The 27487-nt window shown below is 38.6% G+C and overlaps 1 protein-coding gene across 4 annotated transcripts in view; it reads left to right on the forward strand.

The window, feature by feature from the left end:
- Window positions 1-20998, forward strand: part of WDR7 (WD repeat domain 7) — a 385156-nt gene extending 364158 nt beyond the window's left edge. For all 4 annotated transcript variants that reach the window (XM_084629121.1, XM_084629122.1, XM_084629120.1 and 1 more), the window contains 2 exons: window positions 11041-11145; window positions 17605-20998. In XM_084629121.1, coding sequence (XP_084485247.1) covers window positions 11041-11145; window positions 17605-17808 — 309 coding nt within the window. In that variant the 3' untranslated portion in view covers window positions 17809-20998. The remainder of the gene's footprint in view (window positions 1-11040; window positions 11146-17604) is intronic.
- Window positions 20999-27487: the final 6489 nt, after the last annotated feature.

Below are 27487 nucleotides of genomic sequence, written 5' to 3' on the forward strand. Positions count from 1 at the left end.
CCTCTCAAGTTTCTTCCATGGGAACTTAATGTATTGAACATTCAAGTTATTTTGTTGCATTGTCTTGTGGGGTTTTTTGTTTTGCTTACAATACATTCATGATCATGTGCAGAAATGGCAGTGGTGATGGACACCTGTGGTGTTAGTGGAATACTACCCAAAATAAATGAATTTTGAGGAAGGATTTGAAGACAGAGAGTGAATTTTTAAATTAGGGCTGATGGCTGTAGATACAGCTGAAGATAGGGCCCTTAGTTGTAAATTGCTTTTCAGTTGCATGAAAAAAAAGATGAACAGATCTACTGTAGGTTGGTGGAAGCTGGAACACAGAATTCTTAAGTTTTGCATTACTCAAAATCCACCATACTTATGGGGTTGTTGTTTTTGTTTTTGTGATTATTTTTTAGTATTTTACATGTAAAAATATTTATTGAAAATAACTATATCATACCCACTACAAGTTAGTAGTGTAGCGTTGTTGCAATTAGAAAGCTGTGCAAAGTTAGTGTGGGGGTGTGCTATAACACTATACTAGTGATCTGTAAAGATCTTCTGGATCACAGGAATCTTTAGACTATGGGCTAATCTTAATCAGACACAGCTACAGCAAGCTACTATTTGAAATCAAAGGTCAATTCCATAATGGAATATTGATTACTTCCTAAACCATGTTTTGTAGATCCAGATATACCAGTCAGTTGTAGGTATGTATCATACGTAAATGTAAGGGTATAAGTTACCAGTAAATTAAATTGTGTTCTGAAATTATAGAAAATTTGGCAGAAATCTGTAGAAATACACGGAATTGGGTAATAAAACAGGTTCAGCATGCTAGAGACCACTACAAGAGCTCTATTACCCAGATGTGTACTACTTCTACAGATGATCCACTGAGAGATGAAAAATATGCACTGGGCCTAGCAATTTGCACTGTTCTTGGCCATAGCAACTCTAGTTGGGGACTACAAGACAGTGATCTGGAATAGGAGTTAATGTATCTTGGGTGACTTTCTTTTCTCTTACACCATATCAATGTAAATGACATTGACGATAATCTTAAATTAGGGGATCTGTTTGTCATACTGATTCTAATACATATCATCAGTTAACAATAAAGGGAATTATTAGACCCACTTCTGATTATATATGTAAATGGCAATGTGTGGGTGAGGCTTCTGAGGGGATAGTGAAATCATTTATTTAGGCTGTAGTATGCTGTTGACACTTACCTATACATCTTTGTTTTCTGTCATCTAGGAATCTTGTTGGCTCCTGGATTGTTTCAGAATGGCCAGATAGCAGTTTCAGCCAAAACATTTGTTTTCATAGTCAATTGGGGCTACAAGTTGTGACCTTTCCTATCATATACAGACATCACCATCATTGCCCATTCTTTCATCACCTCCAGATTGCCGTAATGCAATGCACTCTGAATAAGGCTATACCTGATGATAACTCAGCAACTTCAGCTTGTACAAAACGCATCCGTTTGCTTATTTAACAGTGTTTCACACAAAGAGCATATTGTATTTATGCTCCATAGGTTCTCTGGTTTTCCAATGCATTTTTAGTGCAATTCCAAGGATTGGTTTTGACTTTCAAAGCTCTTTATGGTTTGGTTTCTGTTCTCAGTGCTTTACATTCACATTAAAATTCAGCTGGGACATAATGGAGACTGCTGGTTGAAATGTCAAATAAGATTATTTGGTATGCTTGTGTGGTATGGGAAAATCTCATGCATGGGCTGTGCACCAGAATGGCAAGACCTCCGGAGGGGTTTACAAACAACTGTAGGTGGATCGCCACCACCCTTTCTTTCTTTATGGCTAGATGGGAGAGGGAACTCCCCAAACTTTTCTTTTATAATATGGGGTCATGATGTAGCAAAGGTTGAGAACCTCTAATCTAGAGGATCTTGCTTGTTTGATTCAGACTTCTTTATTGATTAGCAAAAAGAAAAGGAGTACTAGTGGCACCTTAGAGACTAACCAATTTATTTGAGCATAAGCTTTCGTGAGCTACAGCTCACTTCATCGGATGCGTTCTTTCATGAGCTACAGCTCACTTCATCGGATGCATTCAGTGGATCCACTGAATTGGTTATAAATTGGTTAGTCTCTAAGGTGCCACTAGTACTTTCTTTTTGCGAATACAAACTAACATGGCTGCTACTCGGAAACCTGTCTTTCTTGATTAGGTGTGCTCTAGATTTGGGGGTATTTTTTACTGCAAAGTGAACTAAGTTTTTATGCAAGCTGAGGTTCTCAGGGAGGTCAAGTGTCCTTTATCGTCACCAAAATGTCAAGAGATTGTGTCTCACTCTTCCAGACATGGACTTTGGTATAATGAGCCATTCCATTGTGACCTAGACTGCATTGCTATTGTAATGTGTTTTATTTAGTGTACCACTGAAAACCAGATGTATATTGCTGCTCTTGCAGAGCACATCAACATGACTGCTCAAGGGGATTTGCCCCCAAAATCAGTGTCACTGGCTGGTTGTTAATGAGAGGGCTTCACAGTCTTCTCATTTTTAATGTGCAAATAACCAGTCTATACAAGGATTGATTTGCTCTATCTCCTTTGGTGGAAGTGGAGACCTGGAACTGCCTAACTTCCCAAGCTACAAGCAGTAGACAATGTGTTCTTGCGGGACGGGGGGACTGTCTGATCTCTTCCTGCTTAATATTTGGTCAAAGCACATAGGTGGCACAGTTCAGGCTAGGTTTCCAGACTTTTCTTATGTATGTGTTTGGATTATAATACTTCTGTGTGATGCATTTGGGTACGTTGCTTTCCTTGATAACGCAATATCATTTCCTTTCTGTTCATACACCCACAGGGTTTTGGGAATAGATATCCATAATGTGATGTATGTTTCTGCAGTAACGCAGTAGTTACATTAATATCCAGTTCTGTATTTAAAATACTTTTTTCAACTGCTGGTTAAAATAAAATACTTTAGAATATTGCTGCAGTGGAATTCAACACTTAGCACAGGTATTTACCTTTGACAGAACAATTTACTTTATTGTAGAGTTTGGGAAATATCAGACCTTGAAATGGGTGTTCATAGCTTCCATATATGATGTGCTTTAGTACAGCAACACAGGCAGGTGCAGAAGTCAAATAGTCTCCCAGGAGCATCCCCCATTTAGAAAAAGAACAAATCAATTCATTGGGCAGAGGGATACGACACACAGCTGCACTTTGTCCCACTGTATTTTTTGTTCAAAATAAACGGTATCCGTGAACCAGTGCCACTGTTAAATGCACAGATATTAGATTTTTCCATAACATTCTGTAACTAATTCCAAGCAGAAAACATACCCATTTTGAGTGTAATCCAAAAGGCAAAAAAACTAAACAAATATTTTATCATGCACTTCCTTATGGAAGCAACAGAGGCACACATCCTTCCAGGTAGCCTTTAGCATAGCAATAAAATTGCCTCGGCCGGCCAGCCAAGCCTAAAAAGCAAGAACATTGGTTCAAATAAAATACTTCTGATTGAGCTGCATAGATTTTGTGATATGCTTATTTACCTGACAAGTAAATAAAAGGGTGAGCATTGCCAAATGCACATTGAATAAGCCACAGAAAAGGTAAATCTGTGTTTTAAAGGATTAATGTCAGCTAGGAAAGTACATAAATTAAAACATCAGAGTGATGTGGCTCCCTTAAGGACTGTAGTTATTTGGATAAATTGTCAGTGGTAAAGAGTGCAACAAGTATGCTAGTGCTATTGATTTTCACCTTTGTATTACCAAAACATTTTTCATTGACACATATTAATTGCTTGTTAAGTGCTAAAGAGTTTGATGGTCTAAATATTGAATCCTATAATTAATTGGCCTTTTAGTTTTCCTTATCATTAAGCAATAGTGATTACATTAAAGGCACAAGGGTTTGCTTAAGTCGACATATCTTGTACGTGATGTACAGTAAGAAAATATTACTATAGATTCCTAATACACGACCTCTTGTAAGTGCAGTATATCTTACTTTCTGTTGTCATGTAAGCTACTGTACTTTCCCACCATCAATTATAGGGTGCATCTTCCTATTGTAATTCAAGTTATAATGTTACAAACCCAGTTCTCAATAGGGAGATTATAATGTAGCCATTTAATGCCAAGTTTTAGCCTGATACGCACAGAGACTTTCAGTGCAGAAACAATAATTATACTGTGCATATTTTTCAGAAAATAGTTTAAACGGTTATGCGTTTCTAATTCTAGTATTTTTTATTGCACGATAATAGCAAAAAGATATTTTCAAAATTAAGTTGTTTTGGCACTTAAGCCAAATTTTTCAAACAGGTTTTCCTAAACTCAGGAAATAAATCTGTTTTTAACCACCTAATGGCTTGAGCCTGAGTTTATTGAAATCAGTAGCAAACTCCCATTTACTTACATGGTGCAGGGTCAGGCCTTTAGTGGCCTAACTTTCAGAAGCGCTGATCATTTACCGCTCCCACTGAAGTCATTAAGATCTGTAGGTACTTGGGCACAGCACTTTTGAATATTGGTTTAGTTGCATCAATTTAGGCATCCAAACGTGAAGAAGTTTCTTAGGGCTGCAACTTGGGAGCCATCATCAGCACCATCCTCTCTTGCCCTGTATACTCAGGCTGTATCTAAATCTTCCCTAATACTTCTAAAATATGTCCTTTTTTTCTGTCTAGATGGGCAAACTTTAATCCAGAATCTCTCACCTGACACATTGTAACCTCTTCTCCAGGATCCCTGAACCATCACTCCATTCTGCCCATACAAAAGCAACTGCTAAGATCATCTTCCTTACAGGTTGCTTTGATCATACGGTAGAACCTCAGAGTTACGGACACCTCAGAAATGGAGGTTGTCCCTGACTCTGAAATGTTCATAACCGTGAACAACGTGCAGTTCAGGCTCCAGTCCCAGCAGCTGATGCTCCAAGCCAGGTTCCAGCAGCTGCTGAACTCCCTCCTCAGTGCCAACAGCTTAATTGCAGGCAGCTTCTTTCCCTGGGTCAGACTGCAACCTTGTCCCCCTCCCAGCCGGGGGAGGTGGGTGAAAATAGTGCTTCCCCCCACCCCCGGGACGGGGGAGGGAGGCGGGGTGAAAGCAGTGCAGCCCCCAGTGCTGCTCCTGCTCTGCCAGCTGCCTTGGGCTGGCAGTTCAAGCGTCTTCACTCCTAGACGTAAGTGGGTGCTGGGGGGTGGGGGGGGGGCGGAAGCAGCCCAGATGTGCCTGCCTTTAAGATGCAATACAGGCACAGTACTGTACAGTGTTTGCTTTTTCTTTTTTTTTTGTCTCCGCTGCTGCCTGATTGGTTACTCCCGGTTTCACATGATGTCCGGTTAACCGGTCAGTCCGTAATTCTGGTTTTCATATCTTTGAGGTTCTATCTACTGTATTAACTTTTTCTCTCACTGGATGCCCTTGTTTCACCGAACCAAGTTCAAACTTCTTGTCCTACCTTTCAAGACCCTTCACAATTCTGCCCCTCTTTATTTGACTACTCTTGTCTCCTACTGTGCCAGTTTAATCTCCTACTGTCTACCAGCAGTGCCTGTCTTGTCTGACCCTTTGTCAGCTTCTCAGGCAAACGTTTTCATGACTGCTTCCATCCTGCTCTTGAGTGTCCAATGTCCTCCCCTAACTGATGCATATGCTACTATTCTGTACTGCAGATCTCGCCTTAAGAATAACTTTGCAGTGATGCCTATAAGAAATCAGTCAATTTATAATGATTTAAGTATTCATAATTATAAAAAAAAATTGCAGTTGTGTATAGATATATTTAAAAACTGTATCCGCCTTGCCAAGTATTTTTGATGTCACTTGCCTTCTCAGATTGTGAGATCTTTAGGTAGAGTGCAACATCGAGCACAAAGGAGCCCCAGTTCTGCTTTGAACTCCAGGCACTGCCTTAATGTAAAATATTAAGTAATACCCCACTGTGAATTTGGCCCAAGTAAAGCTACATAAAAAGTATTTAACTGAGATATGGAGAGTTGTGTCTTGCTGAAGATCACACAGCAAGTCAGTGGCAGGGACAGGAGTAGAATCCAAGGCTCCTGACTCTGGGTCTTATGCACATAAAAATTGCATATAGGTTTTTACTTTAGCTAGAAGATGATGATGGATGAGATTGTAATGTTGAAGTCCATTTGAGTTTTGCCCAAGTTAGGAGTCCAGACTAGGCCTTGGAAAGATCTTTGGTTGTATGGGTTTACAGGAAATATATTTCATTACAACTGTTTGTGAATTGTATATCTACTGCTGTGCGGATTACAGATTATAGTTTAAAGCAGCATTTCTCAAACTGTGGTCCGTGGACCTGAGGGTACTCCAGGGCGTCTGCCGGCCCAACTGATCAACTCATCCCCCTCCCTCTCTCAACTCCACCCCCTCCCTCCCAGTACCTTCTGCCTGCCACTGAACAACTGTTCCCCAGTGTGCAGGAGGCACTGAGAGGGAGGGGGAGGAGCGGGAATGGAGCGTGCTCAGGGGAGGGGGCAAAAAGAGACAGGGGAGGGGTGGACCTTTGGGGGAAGGGGTGGAGTGGAGGCAGGGCCTTGTACTGAGTGGGGAGCTTTGGGGTCTGCAAAAAAATTTAAATCAAAATGGGGGTCCTCGGGTTGCTAAAGTTTGAGAACCGCGGGTTTAAAGTATATGTGAAAAAATGTTATGTACCACTAGTGGTTGAGTATTATGCCTTTTAAATAATTCCTTTACATTTCATCTACTACAAAAGGTTTGAACTTTTAATTAACATTTTTTATGGCAGTGGTCCAAAAGATTTTAATTGCATGCTGCTAATTTAATCAAGTTTGGACATAAATGATTATGTCGATCAGTGGGAAAGGAACAGTGCTGCAAGCCTGTGTGTCCCAAGAGCTTTCCCATTTTCAGAAGGGCAAGTGGTGATAAAACATGCCAAGTACGTGCTTTGTTGGGAGATGTGTACTGTAGTTTTTGGCAGTCATAAGTCTTTTTTACTTTTTAAGCCTAAATACCTTTTTAAATATTAGAAACTTGAAATTCTAATATAAAATCCTATGTATTTTAAGACTTAATTAAATATGCATTTTCCATTATTTGTAGATTTTTTTTAGTATGAGCACTAAATTCACTAAAAATATAGGTTTCAGAGTAACAGCCATGTTAGTCTGTATTCGCAAAAAGAATTTTTTACTAAAAATATAAAAGATATTAAAAATATCAAATTGTATTATTGGAAGGTAGCAAAGTAGAACAAAGTTTAGGCCGTGCAACTATTTACGTAATAAAAATAACTTAGTTTGACAGGTTAGTTTGCCCATAAAAGAATTATTACTCCCACTTAACAATAAACTCCCAAGTAAATATTTTAGACATTCAGTTTAAAGCTGATTTTTTTAACCTAAGTATTATACTTTAAAAAGCAATTCAATTAAAGCCATATTTTGTTAAGATACCTGACAAATGGCTTTGATTTGATTTAAAAACTGCAAGTTGGTGAGGGATTTGTTTCTGAAATGATTTAATTCAATTTTATAGGCTGAGAGATTGAAGCACATTGAAAAGAAATTGTCAAAATATTTAAAACAGAAATGTTGACTGAAAAGCACACACCTAAGTTTACATTGACTCGAATGGTTTTGGTGCTCTCTCTGGATATTTGATGGGTTTACATCATTTTTGTAAATAAGAATGTACATAACAGACTGTAGAGGCTTCAAATGATCTCTCCTGGTCTTTGGGACAATTAGATATGAAAATGGCCTAAATACAAATTTACACAAAAATAGATTCCTTGTTGGGACTCTGGTATTGCTTTGCTGAATTTGAGACAGAGAGAGGGCAGGGGTGTCTTTTTCTGGCCAAAGTTTAGGAGATTTAACACTTGGAGACACAGTGCTTAATAATAATAATTAATAATTAATACCTTGCTCTTATGTAGTTCTTTTCATTCTTATAGCACCTTTTGTCCTGTGCTTGATCCTGCACCCCTTGAGCATCCAAAATGCTCAGTGATGTCACTGGGAGTTTTAATTGTGCAAGGAAAATAGGCTCAGATCAGGTCTAATGCAGCGGTGTGCACCCTGTGGCCCTTGAGGCTCTAAATTCTGGCCCCCGAAAACAATTGCGTTAAGAACATTTAAGTTGTTACAAATTGAGAATGTGTTTCATTTGCTCCCACACACACACTCTCCTCCCGTCCCCAATTCTGACTCTGTTTTCCTGATTATTTTCCTCTCCTCTTGGTATGTGAATAAAGTGGAGAGGTAGGTTTCGAGAATTTCAGACTTTACTAAATTGCACTGGCCCCAGTACCTTCCTCCTCCTGCAGAGGATCTAGGCTTATTGTGAGGGAAAGTAGTTAGGGGACAAGACTTGCTTGTAGAGAATGTGGATGATTCGTAACACCTGCCAAGAATCGTCTAGGAGTACTTGGTCCTGCCTCAGCATAGGAGGCTGGATCAGATGACCTCTTGAGGATCCTTCCAGCCCTATATATCTGTGATTCTGTGATTTGTTGGCTCTGAAATCAACCTCTTTTGTATACTTGTTAGGATGGAGATTTTCCTTTGCAGTGACCTGCAAATACATTTTCATTTGCTGATGGGAGACCTACTGAGAAGGAGTGATTTCTAAAAACGTACCTGTGCCTTTTGGGTATTCAAGCAAGCACATAGGTGCCAAGGCAAAACATGTATTGTAATAGCAGGAATACCCATTCTGAGTGCAAGTGAAGGTTTTTCTGTATACAAAGTGGCACACTGTCAAACTTTGTCGGTGTAGTTTCTGGGGCTTGTTTGAAAATTTAGTCTTGAGCATTTTTCTCATTTGTTATTGTAATGTGATCACGTGTTCCTCCAAATAGCACCTTTCTTGTTTCATATAACAGAGAATGGAGTGTGCTTACTGTCTGTAAGCTTCAAAAATATTGATTGCTGTCATAGTAATGGTTATAGTGAATTTTATGGTGACATTTCAGATTTAAATATATCATGTCATATGTTCTTTCCTTGAATTACTGCTACCATGGGATGATAAACTCCTACTGTAAAAATGTGTCATGTTAATGTTGTGCAAAGACTCTATCTGGTCCAGTAATTTAATTATTTCATTTTATTTTAAATTATTTTTTTCTTTCTGCATCCTCTGATTTACATTTGTTTAATTATGGTAGATAAACATAGACTCCTATTCTATCTTATCTTATCTAAGAAGCTTTTTGAGCCATATAAATTGTCAAAAGCCATTCATGGATACTGACTCCAGAGCAGGTGGAGGAAAGGTCAGTTCTGCTACACAGAAGTCAAAGAAAAAAAACTGCACCAAGAGGAGATCTCATGCAAATAACCTACCAACATCTTACTATGGGCCTCTCCACTCCTGATGTTCTCTGGTCCTCTGAAGAGCAGTGATAACTACCTCCAGCAGCCCAAGATAGGAAAAAAAATATAAGCACCAGTCATGGTCAAAGGCATGGTTTGGTTTGGCTTTTAAAGAGTACATGTCGTTAAGGATCAGGGAGAAAGAGGTTAACTTCTAATCATGAAAGACGGGGGGGGGGGGTGATGGGGGATGGGGAGAGGGGAGTTCCTATTGGGATTACATGAGAATCATTCAACAACCCTCACCCTATTTGAGAAAGCTTCTTGATTGCCTCTTCTCTCCCCAATGTCCCATTTGCCGTTTCTTTAAGTGAGAGAAAACTGCATATGGTGGTTCTTTTTTCTGCGGCTAACAGAAATGAAACCCAGTGAGAGAGACTTCCCTCCCCCACACCGCCTTTGAAGGTGTATACCAGCTGGCAGAATGTCAGTCAACTTGTAAATAATCATTGTTAGGACAACAGGAAATGTATTCAATATGCTCTGGGCCTCTCCAAAGGTCATAGCCCTGAGTCTAATGTCCACATATAATAATCAAGCAGGATGGGGTCTGTGATTGTAGTACTGGAAATGGTGGTCCTAATTTGCTATCATCTAATTCCTAATTTGACATTACACAGCAACTGGAACCCCTGGCAATAGGCAGGAGACATCGTTACTGAATAGCTGTGGGAATCCACATTATTTCTCCACACCAGCTGTCACAAAAAGATGCTGTATCCTTCATACTACATATTTATACAGAGGGGAAGAGAATGTTGGGGAGCTATGCAAAAATATTATCTGCAGATTCATTGGAATTCAGCATTCTCCAAAGATATACAAGATATAGGTGAAAAATTCTCCAAGATTTCAAACATAAGGCATGAGATTTGGAAGCTGAGTAACAAGAAAGAACCACTGATCATGTGACTATAAAGCTGTAGACGGGATATAGGTAACAGGTATAGGTCTAATCTCCTTCGCAGCAGATGAAGGTTGGCAAGTAAATGCTTGAAATTGTTCCACCAAAGGTTTCTGGACAGTCAGCTTCTGAATCTCATGCCTGACATTTTAAACCAAGATTAAGCACTATTACTACAAATAGCCAAGAGAATAATAATTCCCTTTTCTTCTAGTTAAGGTCGTAATTTTGAAAGTCTGAACCTTTTTCTACTATTCGATCAGAACATTTCTTCAGAATCCCTGAAAATGGACAAATGTTCACTTACTTATATGCAAAACCACCACGATTGGCATAATTAACAGTGTCCGTAGAGAAGGCAAGGATGGCATAGAGACTGTATTACAAGTTGTACCTAGTTTAGGACTGATGTATAACAATGGGGCATGGGGAAGCTTCAGCCGCTGCTGTACATGCTGCAGCTGTTCTGAGAACACACAGAGAGAGAGAGAGGCCTTCTGCCTCCAAGGCTGTCCTGGTGCGGCCTTACACTATCACTAAATTCCCTCTCATTTATGAAATAATGAAATTATATTTGGTTTTCAGTTTGCCAGACTATGATCTCTTCACTATACTTAGTTTTAACTGACAGTTATGACCTATATCTATAAGTCATTTCTATAGATACACACTCTGTTAGCTTTGTGTTCAATTTGTGTCTGTGTGGCACCATAATGGTGCTGAGTAATTAATCTTCTAAACTACGTGTTTTCCTCTTTGTTAGACTATCCATGGCCATAAAGGGCCAATAACTGCTGTGGCTTTCGCTCCTGATGGACGGTACCTTGCCACTTATTCCAACACAGACAGTCACATCTCCTTTTGGCAGGTAAGAATATACACAAAAGGCGAAGATATATATGCGATGCTCGTATTGTAAATGGGGCTGAGTTTTTGGCATTTGTACAGTCAACTTTTTGGGTCTTTTTAAAAAATGTTATTCAGTACTAGTGTAACCTCTGACAAAGGAAAAAATAATGTATCATTATGGCTGAAATAACAACCATGCCAAAAATCAGGAAATTCCAAAACTTAAAGCTGAAACCAGAACATAAATACTCTCATTTTGGACAATCCATATACAGAACTATATCTCCCCACTGATTTTTCTCTTGCTTCCCCCTATTTTATTGCCCCACTAGTTCTTTTTCACATGCTGTCTGTGATGCGCTCACACAGGCATGTTGATAAAGGGTAACATTTTCAAAAGTGACATAGGCCCTTAGCAATTTAAGTACCATTGAAAATCAATGGGATTTAGGTTCCTGAGTGCCTAAATCACTTAAACATTAGACTTAGACTCCTTAGTTACTTAGGGTAACATTTTGACAAATGTATTCACTCATGTTATCTGTATAAATAGATTATAAATTGTATAAATGTATCTGTTGAATAAATATATATGTATAAACAGATAAGGTCCTTGCAATATAGACCTCTGTCTATCTTAGGTGCTGATATATTGCCCATTACTGCAGTATTATCTGAGTATCTCACAGTTTTTTAATATGTATATCTCCCCACAACATACTTGTGAAAGAGGGAAGTACTATTATTTCCATTTACTTTACAAATGGAGAACTGAGGCACAGAGAGACCACACAACTTTACCAAGGAAACAGGAAGGGTGTGGCATGGCATTGAATTGAACCTGGATCCCTGAGTTCCAGGAAGCTAGCACCCTACCCATTAGACCACCCTCCTCTGTTTGCATTTTATATCTGTGATGATATCTCTGATTACCAATGCTCCTACATAAATAATAATATACCTTTGTATTACTATTTTTAAATGTAAGGTGAATTTTACAGTAACTCCTCACTTAAAGTTGTCCCAGTTAATGTTGTTTCATTGTTACGTTGCTGATTAATTAGGGAACATGCTCGTTTAAAGTTGTTCAGTGCTCCCTTATAACATTGTTTGGCAGCCGCCTGCTTTGTCCACTGCTTGCAGGAAGAGCAGCCCGTTGGAGCTAGCTGGTGGGGGCTTGGAACCAGGGTGGACCAGCAGCCCCCGTATTAGCTCCTCTAAGTTCCCTGTGCGACAGCCGCCCAGCAGGCTATCAATTGCCGGAAGTTCAGCTGTCCCTCCCCCCACCGCCCTGTGTTGCTCCTGCCCTCTGCCTTGGAGCTGCTCCCGGGAGCCTCCTGCTTGCTGTGCGGGGTGGAGGGGGAGAGGTGCTAAAGTTAGGGTGCCCCCCTCCTGCTGCTCCTGCCCCCTGCTCCTTTACCCCATCTCCACAGAGTTGGGGGGGGCACAACACAACTCAGGATGGGGGGAGCTTGCTGGCAGCAGCTGCTGTCTCAACTTGCTGATCTACTTAAAAAGACAGTGTACTTAGAGTGGGGTTAACGTACTTAAGGGGGCAATGTGCGTCTCTCTCTCTCTTTCTCACACACACACACAGAGTGTGTGTTTCTTCTCTCTCTGCCATGCAGTCTCCCCTCCCTCCATTCATGCTGCCTTGTAGAATGTGAGGTTACATTAACAACAATGCATTAACCCATTAACCCCCTATTTATGGGGAAATTGGGTTCACATAACATCGTTTTGCTTAAAGTAGCATTTTTCAGGAACATAACTACAATGTTAAGCGAGGAGTTACTGCACTGTGTTTTTTGTTGTTCATGTGCACACTAAAAATGTGTAACCTCTAGGTAACTCCAGAACATTCATAAGTTTGGAACTTCATGGAATAACACTATATTCTTAATCAAATACCCATACTTCTATAACTTGTATTGATGCCTTGTAGATGTAAGGGTACATTGATGGTTGACCAAATAAGAGCCTGCCCTGCACTTAGCAAGTAGACCCTCTAAGCAGGTGTTTGTGGTTTTTCGTTTGTTTCTTTTTATTTCCTTTAAATGAATTTTTATGCTAAGGCTTGAGAATTTGATCTAAGTATTTTAATCAAAATTCTTATTGTTGTTAATATATATTTATATTATATAGTACCAAAAGTGAACTGTGCACTTTATAAAAAGCAGGATAACAGCATTCCTATCCTTTTGAGTTTAAATTAATAGTTTGAACAATATTTTTCATTCTTATGGGTTTTTTTATCCTGCAAAAGGAACAAGAACAGATCCATATGCAGAGTTGGATCTTTAGACTTTTTTTTTTCCCTAGAAGACTTTGCAATTGGGCTATGTGATAGGGTACATTTGGGTAGCTCTGTCCCTTTTTTCCTCTGGAGCTCAGAGTTCCAATTCTATATCAGGTCACCAGTATAAAGGATTTTAGTAGTTGCCATTTAGTTCCCCTTTGATCATAGCAAAACATCAGCACTCAGTGTAGCATGATTGGCAGAACCCAAGAGACAACAGAAAGGAAATAGCAAGTTAGGGTGAAGGTTTGTTGGCAAAGCTGGATGGGGAAGTGTGTACAGCACTACCCTCATTTATGCATAACCTGTCCCTCGCTTTCATGTGTAATCAATTCATATTGAATTCTAAAAGAAAAAGATATTGGCATTAATGTATTGAGGTATTTATTGCTTTACGTTTAGTTTCCATTCATATTTTTAAGCAATTAACATTCACCTTTACCTTACATGTCATTAAGAGTTTTAAAACGTATGCATTTAAATAGGAAAACCAACTCAAATGGCCGAAGGATGTAAAAGTGTTTTTAAATTATATACTTAAATAATGGTTATCTGAAAAACAAGTGGTCTTGATCCTGCAGTTCATGCAGGCACAATACCCATCAAAGACAGTGGGAGTTTTGCCAGCAGTAAGACTGCAAGACTAGACCCAGTATGCCTGCAGATATTAGTTAATGTTTTTTTTTAATCTTCCACAATTTTCTGTATGCCATTCAGTAATACTGTACATGCCATAAAAAGTACTGAATTATTATCCATCATATATTGTGCTTTCTGAAATAGTGAATAAGAACAGTAAAAATGTTCAACCATCAGTACATATACTTAGTTTAACTACCTGGGAAAGCAATCAGGCTTATTGATTTTGATCTTTTACATAGAATCATAGAAAAGGGACCTCACTTAAAAAAACTTCATATTCAGGCACAGGTTTAAAAATGTGAATTGCCAGATTTTACTGTGTCTAAATCTATTCATGTTAAGCTGGCTTTTACATAAAGAGTTAAATGTACCTATGCATTTAGTTTTAAAATGTGACCTGGTGCACTAGTGATTTTTTTCCCCTCTGTGTTCTATTCGGTACTATTATTAATGCAGGAAAATCAGTAACATTAGTCATCTTAAAAGGGTTATTACTCAAGATGATTTAAATTGTGAAAATGTCAGTGGTGCTTGCATGCTCCCTGCTAGAGATGCCATGATTTACACTCTCTGACACCATTCTGCTGCTGAGAAGGGCTAGAAAAAGTAATGGCTTATATTTTGTACTGATCAGAATTCAGAACATGGTGTCAGCAATAACACATCTTAAATGTCCGAAGATTTGCCCAGGTTTCATGTGCCCAGTCTTAGGTATACAGCTGGACCATCATCTACCTATTGTATAGAAATCCTAGCATCCTAATACATTTTTATATGGGGAGTCTTTCAAGAGTATTGGAGCATTTAATAGAATGGAAGTTTTTGAGGGAGTTTTTCTTGTTTTTAAAACATATAACAAAATATAATTCAAAAATATTGGACAATTTTTCAAAGAATATAGATCAACAAATATGTTTAAAGGTTTCGTCTCTTAATATTTTGTTGATATAAATAGCAGAAAGAGGGTGAAGTTTTTGTTGTTGTTTTTTAAAAGATTATCACAGAATCATAGAAATGTAGGGCTGGAGGACACCTTGAGAGGTCATCAAGTCCAGCCTGCCTGCACTGAGGCAGGGCCAAGTAAACCTAGACCATCCCTAACAGGTGTGTGTCCAATCTGTTTTTAAAAACCTCTAATTGTGGGAATTCCACAACCTCCCTGGAAACCTGTTCCAGAGCTCAACTACTTTTAGAGTTAGAAGGTTTTTCCTAATATCTCCCTTGCTGCAGATTAAGCCCAGATTAAGTCTTGTCCTACCTTGAATGGACATGGGGAACAGTTGATCACCGTCCTCTTTATAATAGCTTTTAACATATCTGAAGACTATCAGATCCCTCTCCCGCCATAATCTTCTTTTCTCAAGCCTAACAAACCCAGGCTTTTTTTAAAAGCTTTTCTCATACGTCAGGTTTTCTAAACCTTTCATCATTTTTGTTGTTCTCCTCCAATTTATTCATCTCTTTCCTAAAGTGTGATACCCAGAATTGGATACAGTATTCCAGTTCAGGCCTCACCAGTGCCAATTAGAGCAGGACAGTTACATCCCATGTCTTACAGATGACACTCCTGATAATACATACCAGAATAATATTAGCCTTTTTGGCAACTGCATCACATTATTGACTCATGTTCAGATTGTGATCCACTATAACTCTGAGATCCTTTTCAACAGTACTACCTTCCAGCCAGCTTGTCCCCATTTTGTAGCTGTGCATTTGATTTTTCCTTCCTAAGTGAAGTATTTTGCACTTGTCTTTACTGAATGTCATCTTGTTGATTTCAGACAACTCTCTCAGTCTCTGATTTGTCAAGGTTGTTTTGAATTCTAAACCTGGCCTCCAAGTGCTTGTGATCCCTCCTGGCTTGGTGTCATCCACAAATTTTATAAGCACATTCTCCACTCCATTATCCAAATCATTAATGAAAATATTGACTAATATTGGACACAGGACTGACCCCTCTGGGACCCCATTAGAGACAGGCTCTCCCTGTTTGATAACTACTCTTTGAGTATAGTCTTTCAACCACCTGTGCACCCACCGTATTAGTAATTTCATCTAGACCACATTTCCCTAGTTTGCTTATGAGAATGTCATGTGGGACTGTGTCAAAAGCCTTACTAAAGTCAAAATATATCACATCTACTAATTCCCCGCATCCACTAGGCCAGTAACTCTGTCAAAGAAGAAAATTAGATTGGCTCAGCATGATTTGTTCTTGACAAATCCATGTTTACTATTTCCTATAACCATATTATCCTACAGATGCTTACAAATTGATTGTTTATCAATTGTTCCAGTATTTTTCCAAGTAACTAAGTTAGGTTTACTGGTCTGTAATTCCCTGGGCCCTCTTCGTTCCCCTTTTTAAAGATGGGTGTATTATGTTTGCCCTTCTCCAGTCGTCTGGAAATTCACCTGTCCGCCATGAGTTCTCTGTTATGCCATTGGGACCACTCTTGTTCTGTCGTGCAGATATACTCCAGCATCCAAAAAGTCTTTTCCATCTCTAATTTTTGTAATTCTAACATGTTTCAATATATATTCCAGAAGAAATATAACAATTATAATTTATAATTTTTGATTACTTACTTCAGTTCTGAAATGCTATTGTTTAAATGAATATAAAGAAATTGTAGGTGATACTTTTTAATATATTAAAGTGATAGACTTCATTATAGGTTTAAGCTAATATGTTGGTTCAGATCTCACTATTTAATTTGAAGTAGATAGAATCAAAGGAAAATGGAATTTTAAAAAGGCAAATGATGAGACTGGAATTAATTTCTTTACCACTAATTCTGTTTCTAAACTTCGCTGAGTTTCCATGCCTTGCAAAAGAGTGTAACTTACAAAAGCCAGAAACTTGGCTGTACTTTATTTCTCCATTTAGTCCAATTTAAAAAAAATCATTTTCATCATGTCTTGCAGGGAAAAAAGGGAGGAGAACATTTTAAAATCTGGCTGTAAAAGTGTCGTTTAAGATAATGTAGCCAGGATGTCCCTATTCTCTGTTTGTCAGAGGGTGGAGATGGATGGCAGGAGAGAGATCACTAGATCATTACCTGTTAGGTTCACTCCCTCTGGGGTACCTGGCATTGGCCACTGTCCGTAGACAGGATACTGGGCTGGATGGACCTTTGGTCTGACCCAGTATGGCCATTCTTATGTTCTTATGTTTATACCAATGTAAAGTCTACAGATCGGTAGAAAAAAGGAAAGCAGTAATATATGCACTACTAAATTTAGCACAACTAGTTTCATTTTGCAGAGTTGTGTATAGAGTTAATTAAGCATTTGCAAACATACTGCTTAGATTCTCAGTATCTCTTTAGTTTAAAACAGTGTTTTTTGGTGAACTAAATAAAATTTTAATTGAAGATCATTAGAGAGGGCAGCCATTTAGCTGGTACTGGGAGGTCTTATTAAAAGTTTTCTGCAAATATCAAAGAGAAAAGGCTTTGTTTCACATTAAATTATTCTTCACAAGAAACCCTTTGGTTTCAGTGTTGACTCTTTCTTTTTCTATTACTGCAGATGAACACCTCTCTTTTGGGAAGTATTGGAATGCTGAATTCTGCACCTCAGCTCCGTTGTATTAAAACATACCAGGTGCCTCCTGTCCAGCCTGCCTCACCAGGTTCACACAATGCACTCAAATTGGCACGGCTGATCTGGACTTCCAATCGCAATGTTATTCTTATGGCACATGATGGCAAAGAACATCGATTTATGGTCTAGAGTCAGGCTCTCTGTTGCTAGAAATATATTTTTTGTTGTAAAATTCCCTGTAATTCTCTCTTTCTCTATTCTTTTGTAACACTGGATTACCCACACCAGTGCCTATATAAATCATCCAATGGGACCAGCCAGACTGCAACATTTCTGCATGGTTCCCTAGAGCAGAATCTTGCTTCTGCCAGCTATTGATTCAGAGGTATGTCCACCAGCTCAACCAAGTGTGGTTATTCTATCACCATGTAGTTTTTTCTTGCCGTTGATAAGAGGGACGAAGATGGCTATTGGGAAAGCTCTTGTTGCTTGGTGCAACAGAAGCTGAAAAAAATCAACATCACTGAGGTTGTACTCCTTGACTAGATCAGTATTTTCAGGAATCATACCCCAACCTCTGAAGTTGGGCTGAATCAAGTCACTTTTACATTTTAAATGGAAGTAATGCAGAGCAGTCCTAATTATAAATATTATTTTCCTTTTGAGGTTCTTAAAGAAGCTTACTGTTTACCAAAAAGGTTCTATGTTTACATGTACTTTCTTCTAGTGACTATGGAGTGATCATTGGGTGAGGTTTCATAGGGTTTAGCAGTTAGCTTCTTGGGGATAACTGTAATGGGATTCATGAGAAAGTATATGAGGAATTAGGTTTTCAGGAAAAGAGTAGCCATTGTTCTCATTTTGAAGAAGTCTATTTCCTCTCATAAAGTTTAAGTTCTTGCTTGAATTGGAAGTTGTGGCATACTAGGTCATTGTTTTTGTGACCTGGAAGAAAGAATGAGCCGTCCACATGTAAATACCAAGAATCTCTTAAAGAGGGGAAATGAAACTTGAAAAAAAGAATACTTATGCACAAAGCTGTGTTTTTTCTGTATTCCCTTTGCTTCTACTGCAGATATTTATATTTTAAAAAGACCTTTCTCTTTCCCACTTGTGCTGGAACTTGCAGGAAAATGAGAATCCTGCATTTATGCCATCACATCCTGTTGCTGTATAAACTATTGCAGTGTCACAAACTCAGTTTGGCTTCATTGAAGGACTGAGTAAGAATGCAAGTGCGCTTGATGGAAACACAGATATCACTGATATTTAACAACTCAAAAATTATGGAAAATATGTAAAAGGTGAGTTAGTTGTTATTTGAATCCAATATATTTAAACATTTTCCGCAGTAAGAGAATTCTTCTGTAATGTAAGCTGTAATTGTTCACATTTTCCCTCTTTCTTACATATCTCATTTTGTGAAATATCGAATAATGTGAAAAATATGCTGGTTTATGCTCAAAGTAAAAAAAAAATCCATAAAATACTATTTTATTTAAACATATTGATATAAGTGTTTGTATAGCTTTTATTTTCTTTGCCATTTTTGTCTAGAAAACTCACAGTAGAGACAAGGCTCACATTAAATGATGACATAAAGTTAAAGGTGGTACTTGCCATAAAATCCAATAGAATGAGAAAAAATGAACAAAGAAAATAATGGCTTCTAAATTTCAAATGCATTGTTTTCTAGAGGCACTCTGTATAGTACACTATACATGAAAGTAGGATCTACAGTCCAGAATCAACATATCTGTTGTTTACTATAGTTTTTACAAACAAAGTAAGAAATTAAGACCATTAGGAATGTTTATCTCATATTGCTGTAAATCTTATTCTTTCTAACTATGGCAAGGCTGTAGTATATAGTGGTGGTAAAATTCTGTAGTAGAATTTTTGATGCTTTTCCTTAAAGTAAACTTATACAACATGCATGTACATTGTATTTATAAAGAGATATATGTAGGTCTCTATGACAAGAAGCAAAGAATTACACAGCATATACAATATTTGTCTGTAGAATCAAATGCTATAGTGCTACATTTAAGTATAGGCATATGAGGAAAATTAAAAGGTACATTTTATTCATTCTTCTATAGGCATTCCAAAGTCATATTTACTTGTTATAATATTTTTCAAGTACATATATGTTTATTTTTAAAATCTAAATGGAAACACAGTAGCAATGGGTATGCTAAAGAAGATTTTCTTTAGTATACAGTAAAAGATCTTGCATTGCATGTGTAATTAAAAGTTTGCTTTAAACTAAAAATTTAATGGATTACAAAAAAATTGTAAAAGAAAGAGGGCAATCTACTTCCAGTACTGAAAAATAGTTAAATGTAGCAAAAGCTAAATTAGCAAAATTTTCAGAAGATTATGACAACTTCTGCAAATGTTTTATACAACACATCTAAAGCAACAGTCAGGATTGCAATCTAATGTGGAGTTAGTGTTACTTGGCTAGAAAATGCAGTAATGCTTAGTGGGTGGAAATAGATTATCTAACTGCTTAACTAATATTTGCACATTAGTTAAACACAAATCTTCATTTCAGTGACTTTGTTAACCCTACTCCCAAATTTCCTCACAGATTAGATTTCTCAGCACTGCAGTAAAATTTGTGTTGTCATTCCAGTGTAAGCTTTTAGTATTTTATTGATTTGTTGGTACTGTATTTGGACTTGTCCTTGTAAATGTAGAGATGTATGTGGCTTTATTGGCGGTTTACAAGCTAAAGATGACATGATGAGATAACTGTATGAAAATGTTGTAATGATTGAAGTCACTGTGAATGTTAAATGATGAAAATGTTTGCCTCTCAAGAAATTTCTTGATTCCACTTAAATGCTACTGTATGTATTAATGCTATGTACATATGTTTGTGAAATAAAACTGAACAGTATTGAAGGATATTGTTCCTATATTATCATCCTAACTGTGATGTGATCACACACAAATGCATCCTTAGTTCCATTACTTACTTGACATTCATTTTTATTTTCTTATGCACAGAAATAAATTCTTACATTTATTTGAATAAGGTTACATTTCACTAAGTTGGATGAAGATTCATGTTCAAGAGACTCAAGGCCTCCTTAACAAAAAAAGAAGTCGGAAAGTGCTGAGGGAAAGCTATTATCTTTTCTGTCTATGAGAACAGTGTGAGTCAACCAGTTAAAGATGGTGATGATCTTCCAGAACCTCAGCAACATCCTCTGTAGCGTGGGTAAAGCTATGCTCTCTTCTGGTTATTCAAGCCCTAGATCTCTCTTAAGAGGGAGAGTAATGGAACCAAATTATGCATCGAGATTTTCTGACATGGACTACTGTTCACTGGAAACTGAGCTGAGATTATTAAATTTGTTTAATGTAATACTTTGTTTGGATTTGAATTTGCATCCCCCCTAGTAAGAAAAAGCATGATTGCGTTTGAGCAAGAATAACAAAATTGATCATTATTGCTTAAAAAGGTTTACAGCATAAGCAGTAAATGTAATCTTTCTCTTAGTGTTCAGATAAGATAGTACAGTTTGAATTGAGTCAATCATTTACATAACAAGACTTTAAAAAAATAGATAAAAACAAAAGGAGTTGGTTGCAACATATTTGAGTCCTGAATTTTCAAGGTGTGTGTATGTGTTAAAATCATTCATGACTTAAATATTTTCTCATAGGTAAAATATGCTTAATAACAGTTTGTTGGTGATCACATAAACTGATCAAATGTGGAAAGGGCATGACATTAATAGGAAGGTAAAGCCAGGCAGTGCTGGATGAACTTTCACCTTTCACCTCTTCAGCTGACAGACAGAGTTGAGTGTTGAAAAATCAATACTTAGGAGCCAGGAGGGAAATATTTTCAACCTCTAACTAGAGAATGTATTTTGACAAGGCCAAGATAATCCAAGCTGCACAGGAGAAAGAGAAACGAAGACTCATTTTTAAAGCTTGACACTTCAAGGTGTTTTTGTACAATGGTTTAGAGAAAGCGTCGATACATACAAATACCAAAGGTCAAAAAGAAAAGCCAGAAGAATTTCAAAAATTAGATGCTCACTGTTTCCTTGCTGTTTACTTTATAGAATAGAGACTACAGTTAGATTTAACTTGTAAATATACTTTTAAATTAAGTGATCTCAGAATTTACCGGCTCACCCTGATTTACTAGAAATTAGAAAATACCAGAAGTCTATGTTTTGCCTTAAGCACTTTAATTATGTGGTAAATCTGCTTACTGCCTGCTATATACCTATATTCAAGCACTTTTATTATTTATGATTTGGCATGATTTCATTTTGATGCAAAATGATCAATATTTGTCATTTATGTGGCAATGTAATATTTTCTTTCTTGGGTAATTTAATCTGGTTTTATATATCATGTGCACCATATAGAATGGTTAAAATTTCTTTTGCACATGTTTTACACCAAAACTACTTTACAAATCAATGAATTACTTGCTGGTGGTGCGGAGACAAATTAGGCAAATGGAGCAACCATTTTGTCTTTAGCAATAGCTTTTATCTTTATAATCAATGGTATTGAGAGCGAGAATGGAATTTCCCCTACACCTTGGTAAAGTATTATAGAATTCTTAGCATGGACAGCCACCAGAAAAGGGTAGAATATAATAGGATCCAAAGGCTTATACCTGTATTGCAGTGTTGGTACTGATTTGGAATATAAATCCAAATCCTAGAATTAGACCTGAATCCACACCTTTAACTCAGAGGTGAGATAGCATATGAAGACTAGTTTTACATGAAAAAAATTGCAGTTCTGAATAATGTAAATGAACAAATGTGTGCCTGGAGGCATTTAATACAAAGCCTAATAGTACTGTCATGAAATGTTATCTAGAGCACAGCAGAGTTTTGAACAGCCTAGAGAGGAGGGAATGTATGATATACCGTGATCTGAATGTAAGTTGAAGTGAGGCAAGCCATAGATAAGGATTTTTATGGTAGGGGGATAGAAAGGTAAGAATTGGCTCATGAATATGTAAAGGAAATAAACATATCGAGGGAAGGAAACAGGATTATGACTTCCAAGTGCAAAGCAAATTCAGGAGGGAGTGAATGACTGTCACAAGCCACAGATGAGAGAACGAGGAGGACTTGTGGCACCTTAGAGACTAACAAATTTATTTGAGCATAAGCTTTCATGGGCTAAAGCCCATTTCATCAGCTGCATGCAGTGGAAAATACAGTAGGAAGATATATATATTCAGAGAACATGAAAAAATAGGGGTTGCCATACCAACTCTTAATGAGACCAATTGATTAAGGTGGGCCATTATCAGCAGGAGAAAAAAAACTTTTATAGTGATAATCAGGATGGCCCATTTCAAACAGTTGACAAGAAGGTGTGAGTAACAGAGGGGGAAAATTAGCATGGGGAAATAGTTTTTAGTTAGTATAATGACTCATCCACTCCCAGTCTTTATTCAAGCCTAAATTAATGGTGTCCATTTTGCAGATTAATTCCAGTTCTGCTGTTTCTCATTGGAGTCTGTTTTTGAAGTTTTTTTTTGAAGAATTGCTACTTTTAGGTCTGTAATTGGGTGTCCAGGGAGGTTGAAGTGTTCTCTGACTGGTTTTTGAATGTTATAATTCTTGACGTCTGATTTGTGTCCATTTATTCTTTTGAGTAGAGACTGTCCAGTTTGGTCAATGTACATGGCAGAGGGGCATTGCTGATACATGATGGCATATATCACATTGGTAGATGTGCAGGTGAACGAGCCTGTGATGGCATGGCTGATGTGATTAGGTCCTATGATGGTATCCCTTGAATAGAAAGGGGACAGAATTGGCAACGGGCTTTGTTGCAAGGATAGGTTCCTGGGGTAGTGTTTTTGTTGTGTGGTGTGTGGATGCTGGTGAGTATTTGCTTCAGGTTGGCGGGCTGTCTGTAGGCAAGGACTGGCCTGTCTCCCAAGACATGTGAGAGTGATGGGTTGCCCTTCAGGATAGGTTGTAGATCCTTGATGATGCACTGGTGAGGTTTTAGTTGGGGGCTGAAGGTGATGGTTAGTGGCATTCTGTTATTTTCTTTCTTGGGCCTGTCCTGTAGTAGGTAACTTCTGGGTACTCTTCTGGCTCTGTCAATCTGTTTCTTCACTTCAGCAGGTGGGTACTGTAGTTGTAAGAACACTTGATAGAGATCTAGTAGCTGTTTGTCTTTGTCTGAGGGGTTGGAGCAAATGCGGTTGTATCGTAGAGCTTGGTTGTAGACAATGGATCGTGTGGTGTGGTCTGGATGAAAGCTGGAGGCATGTAGGTAAGTATAGCGGTCAGTAGGTTTCCAGTATAGGGTGGTGTTTATGTGACCATCGCTTATTAGCACTGTAGTGTCCAGGAAGTGGATCTCTCGTGTGGACTGGTCCAGGCTGAGGTTGATGGTGGGATGGAAATTGTTGAAATCATGGTGTAATTCCTCAAGGGCTTCTTTTCCATGGGTCCAGATGATGAAGATGTCATCAATGTAGCACAAGTAGAGTAGGGGCGTTAGGGGACGAGAGCTGAGGAAGCGTTGTTCTAAGTCAGCCATAAAAATGTTGGCATACTATGGGGCCATGCGGGTACCCATAGCAGTGCCGCTGATTTGAAGGTGTACATTGTCCCCAAATGTGAAATATTTGTGGGTGAGGACAAAGTCACAAAGCTCAGCCACCAGGCTTTTTGTGACATTGTCAGGGATGCTGTTCCTGATGGCTTGTAGTCCATCTTTGTGTGGAATGTTGGTGTAGAGGGCTTCTACATCCATAGTGACCAGGATGGTGTTTTCCTGAAGATCACCAATGGATTGTAGTTTCCTCAGGAAGTCAGTGGTGTCTCGAAGATAGCTAGGAGTGCTGGTAGCGTAGGGCCTGAGGAGGGAGTCTACATAGCCAGACAATCCTGCTGTCAGGATGCCAATGCCTGAGATGATGGGGTATCCATGATTTCCAGGTTTATGGATCTTGGGTAGCAGATAGAATACCCCTGGTTGGGGTTCTAGGGGTGTGTCTGTGCAGATTTGTTCTTGTGCTTTTTCAGGGAGTTTCTTGAGCAGATGGTGTCATTTCTTTTGGTAACCCTCAGTGGGATCAGGGTAATGGCCTGTAGAATGTGGTGTTAGAGAGCTGCCTAGCAGCCTCTCGTTCATATTCTGACCTATTCATGATGACAACAGCACCTTCTTTGTAAGCCTTTTTGATTATGATGTCAGAGTTGTTCCTGAGGCTGTGGATGGCATTGCGTTCTGCACGGCTGAGGTTATGGGGCAAGTGATGCTGCTTTTCCACAATTTCAGCCCGTGCACGTCAGCGGAAGCACTCTATGTAGAAGTCCAGTCTGCTGTTTCGACCTTCAGGAGGAGTCCACGCAGAATCTTTCTTTTTGTTAGTGTTGGTAGGAAGGTTTCTGTGGGTTAGTATGCTGTTCAGAGGTGTCTTGGAAATATTCCTTGTGTTGGAGATGTCAAAAGTAGGGTTCTAGGTCACCACAGAACTGTATCATGTTCGTGGGGGTGGAGGGGTAGAAGGAGAGGCCCCGAGATAGGACAGATTCTTCTGCTGGGCTCAGAGTATAGCTGGATAGATTAAAATATTGGTGGGTGGGGTAAGGGAACCACTGTTGCGGCCCCTTGTGGCATGTAGTAGTTTAGATAGTTTCATGTCCTTTTTCCTTTGTAGAGAAGCAAAGTGTGTGTTGTAAATGGCCTGTCTAGTTTTTGTAAAGTCCAGCCACAAGGAAGTTTGTATGGAAGGTTGTTTTTTTTATGAGAGTATCTAGTTTTGAGAGCTTATTCTTAATCTTTTCGTTTGCTGTAGAGGATGTTGATGAGGTGGTTCCGCAGTTTCTTTGAGACCGTGTGGCACAATCTGTCAGCATAGTCTGTGAGGTATGTAGATCGCAATGGATTTTTTACCTTCAGTCCTTTTGGTATGATGTCCATCTGTTTGCATTTGGAAAGGAAGATGATGTCTGTCTGTGTCTGTCTGAGTTCTTTGATGAAGTTGATGGATTTCCACTTCATATGGCTAAATGCAGTGCCTTGCATGGTGACAGATTTCAGAGTGGTAGCCGTGTTAGTCTGTGTCAGCAGAAAGCACGAGGAGTACTTGTGGCACCTTAGAGACTAACAGAGTGTAGTGCTGGAAGTTGGTCAGGAAGAGGCTAGTAAGGGTAGTTACTCCGAGTGACAAGCTTGATTAGAAGGTTTTGGGGGTGAGCGGGGGACCTTCAAGGCAGCAATATGAGGGGCACACTCAAGAAGCTTGGAGGTAAAAGGGCAGAGGCAGCGGGGATCAAGGGAGGGATTTCTGTGGCAATCAGAATACAAGAGTGTGAATGAAGACTGAGAGGGGGAAAAAAAACAAATGAGAGAGAGATTAAGATAAGGGATGGTGTATTTGTGCTTTGTTAATTACATAAGCAGGTTATCTCCAAACTCCCACATGATACTCGGTGTGAATTGGTGCAAATTACTTAATGGCTATGCCCTAATGACAGGTAATACTAAAAGCATCACAGATGGTCCATCCACAGATGGTCCATCCCCTTGGAGTCCGACACCTGTGATGAGAGGCCACTTGAAATTTATAGGGAGAAAATTGTATAAAAAATTGCACTAAACTTTTCAGGCTTGTTGCACTCAAACAGAAAGGAAGGTATGCCTTTCCTGCTTTTATATGCCACTGGGCTGCTGCTTCTGTGGCATCCCTGTGCAGGTAGAAGGAGTCTCATTTCAAGTGCAGTGTATGGAACTCTTGCTTCTAAATCGTATAAATCCATAGGGTGAAATCCTGGCCCATTGAAGGTTTGTCGGTGACAAAACTCGCATTGACTTCAGTAGGGGCAGGATTTCCCTCATAATTGGTGTTAAATGTCCTCTTCAAAATCTGTCAATCACACTTGAAAACAGGGCTATTTCAAAATGCAAATTACAGAGGTTGGCACAAGCTAAATTGCATCAAATGTATTGATCAAAGATTTTGCCAAATAGCATGATGCTACAGTTTTACATTATATATATTTCTTGAAGACAATGGACATCCCTCGCAGCTGACTCAGAGATGCATTTAAACACATCTTGCTTTATTTTAGTTAAAACATTAAAGAGCTATGTTCTCATTTGGATGGTGGCTTAATTCCCAAAACCTTAAGATAAGAATATACCTATTAGGGCACAATCAGAACTGTAAAGCAAATATCACCAGAGTTATAGTGTATACTTCACAAAAGTGTGAAATAAAGGGCTTTTAAAGCCATTTGAAAGGGCTTCACAAGGCATGTTAACCAGATAATACAGAAAACTGCGGTGCAAGCTTACAGGGTAAACCCAAAGCCTGAAAAAGAACACTTTAGAAATGTGTAGGGTTTGACCTTATATAGTGCCTGTTTAAAAAAAAATAAACCTTGTACAAGCAGGCTAATGTCTGCAAGTAAATGGAGGAACCTTTATATGCTTAGCAATATCTCTCACATTTAGAACCTATTTTGTTATCAGGGAATATTGGAGAGGAACCAAAGTTATTCCCTCTCCTCTGTGGTAAATGCTACAGGAGCTTTAATTATCAACAGAGACCAACAGAAGAGCCCCAAGTTGAATATATCATCTGATGGACAGCATCTTTGACAGCATAGCATTCCCCAAGTACTGCATTGCAGCAAGAGCATTGCTATAAGCCCAAATCCTGCGGGCAACTTGACCTTCTGTCCCAAATGTAACTACCAACCCAGCTATACTGGCTCCTCCAAGGTTAGATTGTTTTCTTGTTGATGTCTTGTAGTGTATCTGTGTGAGGCAATTCTCTGATTTAGACCACAGTCTGGTAAATGATGAGCTTGTGAACATCTAATTAATTTAACTTGTG

The sequence above is a fragment of the Lepidochelys olivacea genome, assembly GCF_965140295.1.
Source record: "Lepidochelys olivacea isolate rLepOli2 genome assembly, chromosome: 5".
In the NCBI taxonomy this organism is placed as follows: Eukaryota; Metazoa; Chordata; order Testudines; family Cheloniidae; genus Lepidochelys; species Lepidochelys olivacea.